The following is a 14,520-nucleotide window of genomic DNA, read 5'->3' as shown; positions in this document are numbered from 1 at the left end:
TTGTTGCCCAACATTCCGATCCATACATTACGACAGGTCTTATGATCGTTTTATAGATTTTCCCCTTAAGTTTAAGGGGCATTCGTGGATCACAAGCTGTTCCAGAGACCTGTCGCCATTTCATCCATCCCGCATTTATTCTATTTTTCACGTCACGGTCTATGTTGCCGTCATTTTGTATTAATGACCCAAGGTAGCGGGAGTCGGAGCAGACTGGTAGGGATACACCATCCAAGGCAATATGGGAAAAACCGGACGAACCGCTGAAATCGCAGAACAAGTGCTCGGTTTTAGACCTACTTATCCTCAATCCCGCGCCCTCCAGTCTTTCCTGCCATTTTCCCAGTCTGCTCTGTACCTCAAGGACATTATCTCCGACAAGAACAACGTCGTCAGCAAACAGCATACAACCAGGGTGCTTCCTCCTGTATGTCTGATGTTAGAACATCCATTACCAGGAAGAATAGATACGGGCTTAAAGCCGACCCCTGGTGCAAACCTACAGCCACACTGAACTTGTCAGTTACCCCGGCTTCGGACCGGACGTGAGTGCTAGCTCTATCATACATCACCTGAACAAGTCGTACATACTTCTCTGGCACTCCTTTCCCTTTCATAGCCCACCACAGAACCTTACGGGGGACCCTATCGTAAGCCTTTTCCAGATCTACGAACACCATATGTAGGTCTTTTTGTGCGAGTCGATATTTTTCGCAGAGTTGGCGGAGTGCAAATATGGCGTCCGTAGTTCCCCGGCCCAGCATAAATCCAAATTGGTTCTGTGTGACCTCACATTCTTCTCTCATTCGTCGCGCTATCACTTTCTCCCATATCTTCATACTATGTGACATGAGCTTTATTCCCCGATAGCTGCTGCAGTCTTGTATGTCACCTTTATTTTTAAAAATGGGCACCAGTGAACTGTAGCACCATTCCTCGGGTATGACCTCTTCTTGCAGCAACTTATTGAAAAATAAAGTCAGCCACTTCCATCCATCCGCCTTCAAAAACTTCCATACTTCCGCTGGTATACCATCTGGCCCAACTGCTTTCCCATTCTTCATACTCTGCACTGCCATCTTCACTTCCTCTATACTTACCTCTTTCACCATTTCTTCATTACTTCGTACATTTTCTAACACTCCGCTCCATTCATTTTCTTCATTCATCAAGTTATTAAAGTATCTCTTCCAGCGTTCTTTTATTTCCTCATCGTCCGTCAAAATCTTCCCCGCTTCGTCTTTTATACATTTCATATGATTTACATCTCTTGCATTCATCTCTCTCTCTCTTGATATTCTAAAAATATTTTTTTGACCTTGTGGGCTCTCTAAAAAATGATACAACTTATCTTGAGCCTTGGCCCTTGCGATAGCGACTGCTTTCTTAGCCTTCTTTTTAATGTTTTGGTAATCTGATCTTTTTATTTTCTTTTCTCTGTCATTTCCATCTTCCACTCTTTTCCATTCTTTGAAAGCATTCTTCTTTTCTTTCAAAATCGTCTGTACTTCCTCATTCCACCACCATGTATCCTTCTCTATCTTCCTTTTCCCTTTCGTTTCCCCTAAGACATCCCTTGCCACACTTCGCACCCACGTTGCCATCTCACTCCAGCACTCGTTTACTCCCATCCCCACCATATCTCCCATCTCTATCATTTTACCAACCACTCTTTCCCGGAATTCTGCAGCCACCTCCCTATCATCCAATCTGTACCATTTCGTTCTAACTGGGGGCTTCGGGCTCTTATTTAAACTCTGAACTTTCAGAGTTAAGTCCAGGAGCAGTAGCCTATGCTGGGAGACGAGACTCTCACTCGGTATTATCTTGCAGTCCTTGGCCGATTTTAGCCTGTTTCTTCTTAAAAGAATGTAGTCAATTTGGGTAGAGTGTAGACCACTACGGTATGTGATAAGGTGTTGTTCCCGTTTTTGATAGAATGTGTTGGCTATTGCTAAGTCAAAGGCCAAGGCTGCTTCAAGTAGAGCTTCACCGTCTCGGTTCCTAACTCCGTAACCTCTGCCCCTATGCACCCTCTCATACCCGTCATTCATCCTTCCCACATGTCCATTAAAGTCCCCCCCAATGTATATTTCCTCACACTCTGGTACTTTCATTATTACCGCATCAAAATCTTTCTTTCATACTGTCATCGCATCCCGTTTGCGGCGCATACACACTAACGACATTTAAAACCGAGTCTTCAATCAACAGTTTTACTGCAATAACTCTATCATTCACTCTTTTCACATCCATCACCTTGTTCTGGAGCTCTCTATCTAACACTATACCTACGCCATTTCTTTTCCCATCACAGCCGCAATAATAAAACTTATAACCCGCCCCTATTTCTCTTGCTCTCTGTCCCTTCCACTTCGTCTCCTGCAAGCACGCTATATTTATCCGTCTCCTTTCCAAAACATCTGCTAGCTCTCGTCCTCTCCCAGTCATCGTACCCACATTCCAACTGGCAATCCTCAAGCTCACCTCCTGGACTCGCCTCTTACGCTGCCCCCGTCCCTGGAGCAGCAACCCTTGTCCATTTCCCACAGACGCCGGGTGCTGCATCTGCGCGGCGCCTGTGGGGTACGCCCTAGCATTATCGCATACTCTAATTCCCAAGCTCATGTTGTGATGTGATTTGGCTTGTATATTTTACGACCGGCCGCCTGCCTGACATCAACCCTCCTTGGGAAATTCAAGGTAAGAAGAAGGATAGGTGAGAAGGATTTATGTGAGAGAAGGATCTGGGGTTACGGATACCAGTGCCACGGATCACGGGGAGGGGTGTGTGACACTAGCAGCTAGAGTAGTCCGGGGTCGCGTACCCGTAGCGGTTCCAACCAGTTATCGGATAGATATCTAGTGGCCCCACCCTCTGGACAGAATATAAAATATAAAATAGTAATAATAATATAGAAATACTAGCTATACCCATGCGAATAATTCGCAATAAATAAGTATAATAATTATCATTTTACAAAACCGATCCGGACCGATTTTTATAAAACTTTGCGTGCATATCGGGTAGTTCTGAGAATCGGCCAACATCTATTTTTCGTACCCCTAAGTTATAAGTGGTGGGGGGTGGGGGATTAAGGGGGTTAATAACATGTATATGGCAAAATAACGTTTGCGGGGACAGCTAATTAATATATATTACTCACTCCAGCCTAATACAGTCCACTGCTGGACGTAGGCCTCCACAAGTTCGCGCCAAAAATGGAGTGAACTCATGTGTTTTGCACATAGTCACCACACTGGGCAGTCGGGTTGGTGACCGCAATGGTGGCTTTATCGCATGGAAGACGCTGCTGCTCGTCTTCGGCCTGTGTATTTCAAACCCAGCAGATAGATGGTTATTCCGCCATCGGTCGGCTTTTTAAGTTCCAAGGTGGTAGTGGAACTGTGTTATCCCTTAGTCGCCTCTTACCACACCCACGGGAAGAGAGGGGGTGGCGATATTCTTATTGCCGTAACCACACAGCATTTTATTTAAGGCAGTGCTGATGATATGACACGAATTTGAATTGGAATGCCTTGTTAGAAATATTGCAATTACTTTTAATTTTAAGCAATTACTATACATAGGTTCAAATAATTTTTAGAATACCTTATACAATTGGTAAGAACGGCTTCGTTACATATATACCTCCCCAAAAAAAAGCGCATACTAAAATAAGAAATATATTATTTCGATATAGTACTATATTTACGGGTTTCACCCACATTAATTACCTATGGTACTTTTCTAATCGTATGTGTTTGTACAAGTTGTGTAATATTTTGTAGTCTTTGACCTTTCTCAGCAGACTTTTTAAAAATAGCTCATGAAAAGAATCAAACAAACAAACATAAGCTCTCAGATTTATTGTATTGGTGTATACTTAAGATACGAGTAATATATTGTTTCACTTTATTTGATTTACATTTTAATACTTAAATTAATAATCACGTGTTGGCTATAAATATTTAAATAAATGTTTTTATTACGACGTTTATTTTGCGTACACCCTAGCTGGGATCCGTTTTATTAGGGTACTAATGAGCAATATTACGAAGACTATTCTGTTTTGAGTTGTCTATCTTCCAGTTTGCCACGTAACTATTTAATGGCCATACTTAAATACATTTAAATATATTTTACAGAAAAAATAAAAAATAAGATAATAATTCATAATAAGTACTCATAAGTAAGTAGTATGATTAGTAAAGAAGACTTACTGTCTTTAGTAATTTTTTTATGGCACTGTTAGAAAACTTTTGTATTTTTAATAATGTATGGTGATACGGAATCTTCGTTGTGAGTTCAAGTCGCACTTAGCGGCTTTTCCATAGCTTATAAATTTAAGATTGTCACCAAAGTAAACATATGATAATGTGATTATTCTAAATTTAAACATTAAAATGTAAATTTTAAAGATTGCAACGACTTCTAGTCATTTCTTAAATATATACAATTATAAAATAAAAAAATTAACAATTTTGTTTGTTTATGCTGAATTTTTATTTAATCATAAACATTTTTGAATATCGAAATATATTTGGTATCGAATATATTTTGAATAATTAGAATTCCTAATGTGTGGGTAACACAAAAATAAAATCGTACATATTATTTATTTAATAATTTTTCGTTTCCTCTAACGGTATGAAACCATTTTGGTGAAATGCTTTATTTGAATGATATATTTATTAATTTGTTTTATATACTTATATAAAACAAATTAAATTTGTTTTATATACTTATATAAAACAAATTAAATTTTACAAATGCCGTTTAGTATCTCTTATAATTAAAAAAAATCTACTTTTTTATATTTCTGCACATTTGTTAGTTTTTGTTCACAAAATTATCTTTTGACTTTTAAAAATTGTTAATGTGAGTATTGAAATAAAATATGCTATGGAATTTTTATTAAAGTAAAAGTAAAGGAAAGAAACAAGTCACATTTATCACGTCACAAAATACTATTTACATATTGTTTATAAATAGGTTAAGTACCTATATTTGCATGAGATAAAGAAATCGCAAATAAAATAGTATGATAGTAGCAGTGACGAAGAAAACTAAACTAATACAACTATCTGCAAATTATATATATAAGACTACCAAAATCGTAGAAAGTGTTAGATCGTCTCCATTACCTCACAAACATGGACAACGTTTACGACCGTGCCCTATCCGAAATCGGGAATGAAAATAAATATCAAAATCGTTATGATTTCATTTATCACATAGCATTTGTAGTAATTTTCATGGTAGTGTTCCTAAACATTCTTTTGGCGCTCACAGTTACGCCTCACGAATGTAAAATTCCAGAAAAACCGCAAAATATTAGTGAAATAGACTGGAGAATAAGGAATATACCAAGGTAGGATAAACTAAGTACTATCTTTTAGTTTTTGCTTATAATATTTTAAGTTAAATTTAATTTTAACAATATTTGTTATCATCCTTTTTAGGTATGAAAATGTTATAGGCGAACTTCAGTTCGATAGTTGCTCTATGTATGTCGATCCCTACAAAAGTAATGAAACAAAGGGTAAGTACACAAGTGCATTTTTGTATTTTACTTAACGAGTTTAATTATTTAACCATTTCTTTGTAGAGTAAAGGCAACAATATGATCTTATCTTTTATTTCAGCCTGTCTTGAATATACGTATGACAAGACTTGGTACGAAACAACAGTGACATCTGAAAACAATTGGGTTTGCGACAAAGAAATGAATGGTGTAAGCGTATTAATGTACACGAAATTAGCAGAGGTTGTCGGATCTATATTTTTCGGGTGGTTTAGTGACGTGTAAGTATTGTTTAATAATATTATGTTTTTGGTTCCGCCACGATAGAAGAATTCTATAATCGTATTAAAATATTACTTCTCAGATAAATAGTCTTTAGTTCTCTGATTCATTCTATCTCCCACAGTCGATTTTCATAATTTTCAACTTTTTCTAAGCCATATATCAAACATCAAAACAGAAGTATCGTCCACTCACGAATTTTCTGGTATGAATCTATGTGCAATAACAATGATTAATTTTTTTTTTGTAGAATCAACATTTGTCAAAAGATGTTAACTCGTATTCTAATGCAATAAACCTTTTTTTTACCCTAAATACACTGAAAAATCACAATAATGTTTACATTAGTTTAAGTGTTCTAATTGTTATTAAAGTTATTTTTATCCTTTATTCACCTAAAATAATAATATTTGAAATTAAAAAGTTTTTTTTTATTTTACAGATATGGTCGTCGTTACACGTATATAATTACAACAACAATGCTGTTAGTAGGACGGTTCATCTCCCTAATGGGAGGAAATTCATATATTATATTTTTTATTGGTTGTTTAATTGCTAGTTTTCCATCTACAACAGCTTTACAAACTGTATCGATAATATGTCTAGAAATGTCTTCTGTAAATCGTGGATCAGCTATCGTTAGGTTACGATTAGTAGCGAGCAGCTTTGGAATATTTTTAACGCCTCTTTTTATGTGGTGGGCACGAGATTGGAAGCTATTTCTTATAGTTACGACAGCTCCACTTATTCCTTTTGTAATTATGTCCTGGTAAGTAGCCGTGACTTTAAAATTACTTTTTTTTTGTTAAACAGCGTCGTATTAAATGTTCATTTAATTTCTAGGAAAGTAATCGAATCCCCTCGGTGGTTGTATAGTCAAGGTAGAGTAGAGGAGTCCTTAATAATACTCAAGAAGATAGCTAAAACTAATAATAAAAACATGGAAGCTAACACAGAAAAACTTATGATGAGCCTAATTGAAGAAGCGGAGGAAAAACCTCAAGTTTTCGGAGTGTTTTCATTGTTCTCTTCAAGACGACTTGCATTGAATACCATCTTACAAGCCGTAATTTGGTGAGTATAACTCAAACAATCGACTAAAAATTGCATTGTTTAAATTTTGTTGTTATAAAATTGTTTTTTTTTTTTTGTCTGTAGGATGGCGGCTTCGTTGAGCTATACATATCTGGTAATGAGCTCAGGTGAAAGAACAGATAGCAATCCATTTCTAGATTTCGCTTTACAAGCCTTGGCAGAGATTCCTTCTATATATTTAGCAGCTTGGCTTTCTGATCGTATCGGCCGTCGGTATACTGGAATTACTTCAATCAGTGTTTTAGCTGTTATGTGGACAACTGTCATTATTAGAGAAAACAGTAAGTTAAAAATTGTAATAATTATTTTTTTTACATTATTATTCAATTTCTTAATGACACATTGATACATGCAACTTTTTAAAATTATATGTAAATATTGCGAACCAAATAAATTTTTTCTACAATTACATAATGTTTTGTCTGATATTTTATAAAAGCAAAATTATAAAATTATGCGGAATAGTCAAAATACATTTTTATTCCATGAAAATCGTGAAATTTTAAATTACTCCTAAAACTCATTATCAATTCAATTATTGGTTATTTATACAAAATATTATACATATTTACAATTCACAACTTAAGAACTAAATATTTACAGATAGTTTTGGTATAAATCATGTCCGCGTGGAATTGTAAATATGTATAATATTTTGTATAAATAAAGTCAATTTTTTAAAAGTTATAAAAAAAAATTATTGGTTCAATAGTTTTTAGTTATGTCAATTAACACATGTAACAATAATGGTAGGGGACCCCTACTGGGGATTTTTGACTGGAGAGTATTAGAATAACATAATGGGAGTAGCCTTGCACCTTGTGGTACTCCAACCATACTTGAGCCTTTTATATAGTGTCGAAGTCTAGGGCAGCTAATCAGATTGGTAAAAAAATCGATTGTTATAAAAACACGAGCACGTCAGATACACGCGCTTTACAGACGCTTTGTCTTGATTTACTGTTTTATTTTAGGTACTGGAGGCTTAATTCGGGAATGGTGGGTCGGAAGTGCAATCAATATTATTGCCAGGCTATCAACAATTATTACAGTTTTTGTTCTTAATTTATTGACTATGGAATTTTACCCAACCTGTCTACGACAATCAGGAATGGCATTTGGAAATGTAATAGCAGGGATAGTCTCCGCCGCTATTCCTTTTGTTATGTACTTGGTAAGATTTGTCATATTATTTATCTGCTAGTTAGTAAAAACGACTTTTCCATAACTTTATTTCCATTACTTAATACACAAAATCAACATAAGATATAACTCTAAACTAAGGATCGAACGTAAATTTGCTTAGTCGTTGACGCAATTAGCTGTGACTACAAAACTGTGTACGAAAAAAAAAACTACAAAATTACTAACTAGACAAATAGCAATATTACTTTTATATTATTATACTAAGTTTTTGGTGTTAAGCTATATAATTTTTTTTTTTAATTTTCCTATCGACTAAATACAAATTGAACAAGCAATTGTTTGCACAAACGTAATGAGATAGAACGAGAGACAAGTATATCATTGGCAGATGGTTTGTAAGCTCCACCCCCTGAATTCTTATCATTGAAACGAATTACTCCAATAGAAATACCTAAATAAAGTAAATAATAATTAGAAATTGATTGGTGTAAGCAAATTATCTAATATTGCGCGTTTCCTTTTCATTTCGAAAGACGGAAATGTAAAAAATACAGTTAGTTATTTTACGCTATAGTTAAAGTGTAGTTACTCTATGCACACCTAGCATTAAACTGTAATGAATTGTAAAACAAATTCAATAATCGCTCATGTAATTTACAGGGACGACGATATGACCCAAGAATACCAGGTTTTATATTGGCAGCAACATCATTGTTCGGTTTCGTAGCAGCATTCATTTTACCAGAAACATTAAATGCTAAACTACCTGAAACACTAGAAGAAGCTAAATGTTTTGGATCTAAGGATAGTACTGCTCAAAAATCGGAACAATTGAAACCGTTAAAAGTATAATAGTAATAAAATACTCTAATATTACTTAAGTATAAAGAATCAGTAGAATATACCTTAAATTTATATTATAGTGTAAGATTGTTTTAATTTTGAAAGACTGCAAAACTTTTGTAATAATAATTAATATTAATAAATTTAAAAAAATTAAGAAATAATTTTATTTTTTGATACCCTATAAAAAAAAAAAAACTATTACTTTTATGAGTTTCTCTTCTTCTTTATATCAATTGATGGAATCGTAGCGTTGCAACGTCAATAAACATATAATCAAAATGTAACGGATCACTGTCTGTACATAGAATATATTAAAGAAACAATTTATTGGAACTTTTATCAACGCAAATAGCAGCCAAAACAATGATTACTAGAATTTTTCTCTGTTTGTCTGTGAGTTTGTGCACACTAATCTCAGAAACGGATTATCCGATTTAGATGTGGTTTTCAATAAACAATATATTGTGGTAAGCTTCACTTAACATATAGTGTTTCAATGTTTCATGTCGATCGGTTCACGAATAAAAAAGTTATGTCAATTTGAAGAATCACGTTGAACATGTAAATACCCAAACGTCAGTGTTTATAATCCAATTTAAACCAAAAGATATATCCGAAATTGCTGTCCAAAGTCACTATTCCACTCGGACGAAGTCATGGGCACAGCTAGTTGGTAATATAGATTTGTCTGTTTGAAATCTAACTTTATGGATAGTATCCGAAGCTATTTTTCAAAAAAAATTGCAATGTCATTTATAGATCAAAAAAGAAGAACTGTGTAAGAAGTGATTCGGATTGTTTTAGGAACTCCGAATTGTCATGGCACTTAGAGCAAGCCATACTCTCTAAAATTTACCATAAATCATAATCTAGCAGATTAAGATCGGGACTAGATGACGGCCAGTCTTCAGCTCTGATGAAGTCCGGAACGTTGGTTTCTAACAAAGATTGGGCGGATCGAACTTTCTGACCCGGCGCCGAGTCTTGTTAAAAGGGTCATTCTTGGTTATTGAACATGATATTGTTAAGATACTTAACTATCTTCTCAAGAATGGTATCTTGATACACTTGTGCCGATGTTTTGATACCTTTTTACAAAAATATGGTTCAGCTACTTCTTTATAGCTAACACCCCACCAAAACTATCTCTGAATTCGGTTAATGCCCACATTGTACTTTGTTGACTAATTGGGATGTTTCCTTAGAGCTTTGAGCATAAATGCGGTCATTTTGTTTGTTAAAATATTGCTCATCCGTAAACAAAATTTTATAATAATAAGTTATTTTACCACCCTAATCTTTTTTTACTGATTTTAAAAAAAGGTGGAGTGTTTTCAATTCGAACGTATATCTATAATAATATATATAAAAGCGAAAGGTGCATCACTAAGAAATGAATGCATCACGAAATCTCCGAAACTATAACACCTAGAAACTTGAAATTTGGCAGGTAGGTTCCTTATAGAGCGTAGACATCCGCTAAGAACGGATTTTATGAAAGTCGACCCCTAAGGGGGTAAAACGGGGGTTGGAAGTTTGTACGAAAGTTCTATGTTTTTGAAGTAAGATGCTTGATATTTAAAATGTATGCCAATATGCCAACACGCCAATGCGCCAACACGTCAACACGCCAATACGCCAATACGCCAACACCCCAATACGCCAATACGCCAATACGCCAACACGCCAACACGCCAACAGTCCAACACGCCAACATGCCAACACGCCAACACGCCAGTGTGCCAATACGCCAACACGCCAACACGCCAATACGCGAACACGCCAACACGCCAATGTGCCAATACGCCAACACGCCAACACGCAAATACGCCAACACGCCAATGTGCCAATATGCCATCACGCCAACACGCCAACACACCAATACGCCAACACGCCAACAGTCCAACACGCCAACACACCAATGCGCCAACACGCCAACACGCCAATACGCCAATGCGCCAACACGCCAATGTGCCAATACGCCAATACGCCAACACGCCAATGTGCCAACACGCCAGCAGTCCAACACGCCAACACGCCAATACGCCAACACGCCAACACGCCAACACGCCAACACGCCAACAGTCCAACACGCCAACATGCCAACACGCCAATATGCCAACACGCCAATGCGCCAACACGTCAACACGCCAATATGCCAATACGCCAACACCCCAATACGCCAATACGCCAACATGTCAAAACGCCAACTCGCCAACACGCCTATGCGCCAACACGCCAATGCGCCAACACGCCAACACGCCAGTGTGCCAATACGCCAACACGCCAACACGCCAATACGCGAACACGCCAACACGCCAACACGCCAATGTGCCAATACGCCAACACGCCAACACGCAAATACGCCAACACGCCAATGTGCCAATACGCCAACACGCCAACACGCAAATACGCCAACACGCCAATGCGCCAACACGCCAATACGCCAATGCGCCAACACGCCAACACGCCAATGTGCCAATACGCCAACACGCCTATACGCCAACACGCCAATGCGCCAACACGCCAATACGCCAATATGCCAACACGCCAACACGCCAATGTGCCAACACGCCAACAGTCCAACACGCCAACACGCCAATACGCCAACACGCCAACACGCCAACATTCCAACACGCCAACATGCCAACACGCCAATATGCCAACACGCCAATGCGCCAACACGTCAAAACGCCAATACGCCAATACGCCAACACCCCAATACGCCAATACGCCAACACGCAAATACGCCAACACGCCAATGTGCCAATACGCCATCACGCCAACACGCCAACACACCAATACGCCAACACGCCAACAGTCCAACACGCCAACACACCAATGCGCCAACACGCCAACACGCCAATACGCCAATGTGCCAACACGCCATTGTGCCAATACGCCAATACGCCAACACGCCTATACGCCAACACGCCAATGCGCCAACACGCCAATACGCCAATATGCCAACACGCCAACACGCCAATGTGCCAACACGCCAACAGTCCAACACGCCAACACGCCAATACGCCAACACGCCAACACGCCAACACGCCAACAGTCCAACACGCCAACATGCCAACACGCCAATATGCCAACACGCCAATGCGCCAACACGTCAACACGCCAATACGCCAATACGCCAACACCCCAATACGCCAATACGCCAACATGTCAAAACGCCAACTCGCCAACACGCCAATGCGCCAACACGCCAATGCGCCAACACGCCAACACGCCAGTGTGCCAATACGCCAACACGCCAACACGCCAATACGCGAACACGCCAACACGCCAACACGCCAACACGCCAATGTGCCAATACGCCAACACGCCAACACGCAAATACGCCAACACGCCAATGCGCCAACACGCCAACACGCCAATGCGCCAACGTGCTAACGCGCCAATGCGCCAACACGACAGGACGCCAACAAAAATAACAAACCTGTTTAATAACGAACCATTATTTATGATATTATATCTGTCCCGGTCCGGAAGAAGCCACTTCGCCATCTAAGGACATCGTGGCAAGTTTGCCGGGAAAACTTTTTGACTCACTGATTTAAACGCGGGCGAAGCCGCGGGCATATATAATGTGTTCGCGGATAGCTTCGTCGTTTATTTTGATTTTACTGGTTCTTTTTGTTCGAAATGAGATATCCCATGGGTACCAGGAAATCAGGACCTGACGATGGCATCCTAGAGAAACTAAAGGGAACCTTTGAAAATCGTAGTGGCGACCAGTGCGTTTTTTAATTATGTTTTTTGTCTACTTACGTTGTATTATTTCTCAATGTAATTGAAGTCGGTTTTTTCGTTTACTCTAGCAAACACAATTATTAAATTATCAGTTAAGAAATGATGAAGTATTAAGCCACCTTTTAAAATACGCGACATTGTTCTAGGTGCTATCTCCATCTCACGAAATAAAATCTTATATTTTCGAACAGGATTTTTTCGAATTCTCTCCCTTACTGCTTTGATCGACTTTTTCGTATGAACACAACGTGGAAGCCAGATCTTTTTCTCTCACAATCAGAGGAGAAGAAGAAGAAAAGTAGAAATATACTTTATTGTCTATAGCAGTTAACATCCATAGGTATCTTAAAAATAAAACTTACAAAATAATATTATGCGCAAAGGCGGTCTTATCGCTAGGTAAGCGACTTCTCCCAGATAGCCTTGGGTTAGAGGAGATTTTAAACAACATAAGATAAGGGCTTAGGCTCAGAGGGTTCTTATCGATTGGTTGATACCAGGTACCCAGCGGCGGGTTCTGTGACATTGAATGCAATACGTCCCAACCTCAATGGCTGGGTTGAAGACGGCACGGGGTGCTGCCTTCAGGCTGACACAGGTACTTACCGGACATGGCTGATTCGTTAAGTAGGTACTTAATGAAGCAGCCATCAAATCGCTAGGAGGGAAGCTACCCCTGCTTGCTATAAGTGTGGCACTCTGATGGATACGGCGCGTCACCCTCTAGAGGACTGAGTCGCTTGGGGACCCCAGTGCCAGGCCCTGATGGCCATAGTAGGCGGAGACCTCTCGCTGCCGAGCACTTCGTCTAAATTAATTCGTTGCATCTCAACATCACACGGCTCGTTGATGTTCATGACATAAGTAACGTAGACAGGGTGCTTACTTATTTCATTGATGAAGGTCGTTGTAAGAGTAGTTTTCAGCTTTGAGAATAATATCCAGTTTGTGGGTGCTATTGGTTGTACTCTCACATCTTCAAAGCTAATTTGGTGCTGCTTGCAATATACGACATTGTCTTGGAATGTTATCAGTTGTGCAAGGTCAGTTCGTGGTATGGCGCCAGATTATGTTCAGCGCACAGGACTGGTCTGCATTAGCAAGCGGTTGACACGGTTTCACGATCGGTAGATGTTTCATTCCCTTCATCAACAGGTAGGGGGATATTTGCGGAAAATGGAAAAGATTATATTTTGTGGTACACGGAAAATTGGTAATGACTAGATCTTATAGTATGTCAGTAATGATATCGGTAAGCGGAATCTACAGTATAAACGTGATCTGGTTTTGCTTAAGGTAATACTTAATAATAATAGTTTCCTCTATTTTTATTAAGTTTTGCTCGACCGCTACGTATTCAATTCTCAGTTACAGATATCAATTTTAAAGGGTGAAACAATTCGGATTAATACTTTGGTGTAATATAGATATTCTGCTAAATGCAAGAGTTATTGGCAAATATATTAAACCTAGTTACATCCAATCATTGTCCTAGGAGGCTAGTTGTTTCAACGCGGAATCAACAATTTCCAATCGTTTTTCTACTATAGTGGATTTCCATTCAAAACTTCAGTGGTATTCATAAAGCTTTCGATTACTTAAAAAACCAGAGTCGATTTATTTTTAACTAGCTGTGCCCGTGACTTCGTCCGCGTGGAATTTAACAAAATAGTATTGTTTAGTTTGCAGTTATAACATCTATTTTTCATACCCCTAAGTTTTAGGGGGGGGGGGGGGATTACGAGGGTTAATAACATATACGGCACAACAACGTTTGCGGGGTCAGCTAGTAATGGTATAAAAGTTACATAAGATAAAATAGTAAAACAATATAAAATTATAATCTCTACGTACGACACAT

The 14,520-nt window shown here is 38.4% G+C and overlaps 2 protein-coding genes across 2 annotated transcripts; one reads left to right on the top strand and one right to left on the bottom strand.

The window, feature by feature from the left end:
• Window positions 1-2,127: 2,127 nt before the first annotated feature.
• On the bottom strand, window positions 2,128-2,628 carry LOC123653790 (craniofacial development protein 2-like). Its single transcript, XM_045589773.1, has one exon. The coding sequence runs from the start codon at window positions 2,626-2,628 to the stop codon at window positions 2,128-2,130; it is 501 nt and encodes a 166-aa protein (XP_045445729.1).
• Window positions 2,629-4,202: 1,574 nt separating this feature from the next.
• Window positions 4,203-14,046, top strand: LOC123653789 (organic cation transporter protein). The gene is made up of 10 exons (XM_045589772.1): window positions 4,203-4,232; window positions 5,125-5,375; window positions 5,467-5,476; window positions 5,613-5,809; window positions 6,253-6,579; window positions 6,654-6,884; window positions 6,969-7,186; window positions 7,880-8,079; window positions 8,712-8,859; window positions 13,976-14,046. The coding sequence occupies exons 1-10, from the start codon at window positions 4,203-4,205 to the stop codon at window positions 14,044-14,046; spliced, it is 1,683 nt and encodes a 560-aa protein (XP_045445728.1).
• The last annotated feature ends 474 nt before the right edge of the window (window positions 14,047-14,520 follow it).

The sequence above is a fragment of the Melitaea cinxia genome, chromosome 5, assembly GCF_905220565.1.
Source record: "Melitaea cinxia chromosome 5, ilMelCinx1.1, whole genome shotgun sequence".
Lineage (NCBI taxonomy): Eukaryota > Metazoa > Arthropoda > Insecta > Lepidoptera > Nymphalidae > Melitaea > Melitaea cinxia.
This window is presented reverse-complemented; position numbering and strand designations above follow the sequence as displayed.

Excerpts from the sequence above, each read along its gene's own strand:
- LOC123653789 (XM_045589772.1), top strand. The coding sequence starts at position 4,203 with ATGATTAGTAAAGAAGACTTACTGTCTTTA. Across the intron at positions 5,810-6,252 it reads TTCGGGTGGTTTAGTGACGT|ATATGGTCGTCGTTACACGT; the intron begins GTAAGTATTGTT and ends TTTATTTTACAG. Across the intron at positions 6,580-6,653 it reads CCTTTTGTAATTATGTCCTG|GAAAGTAATCGAATCCCCTC; the intron begins GTAAGTAGCCGT and ends TTTAATTTCTAG.
- LOC123653790 (XM_045589773.1), bottom strand. The coding sequence starts at position 2,628 with ATGAGCTTGGGAATTAGAGTATGCGATAATGCTAGGGCGTACCCCACA.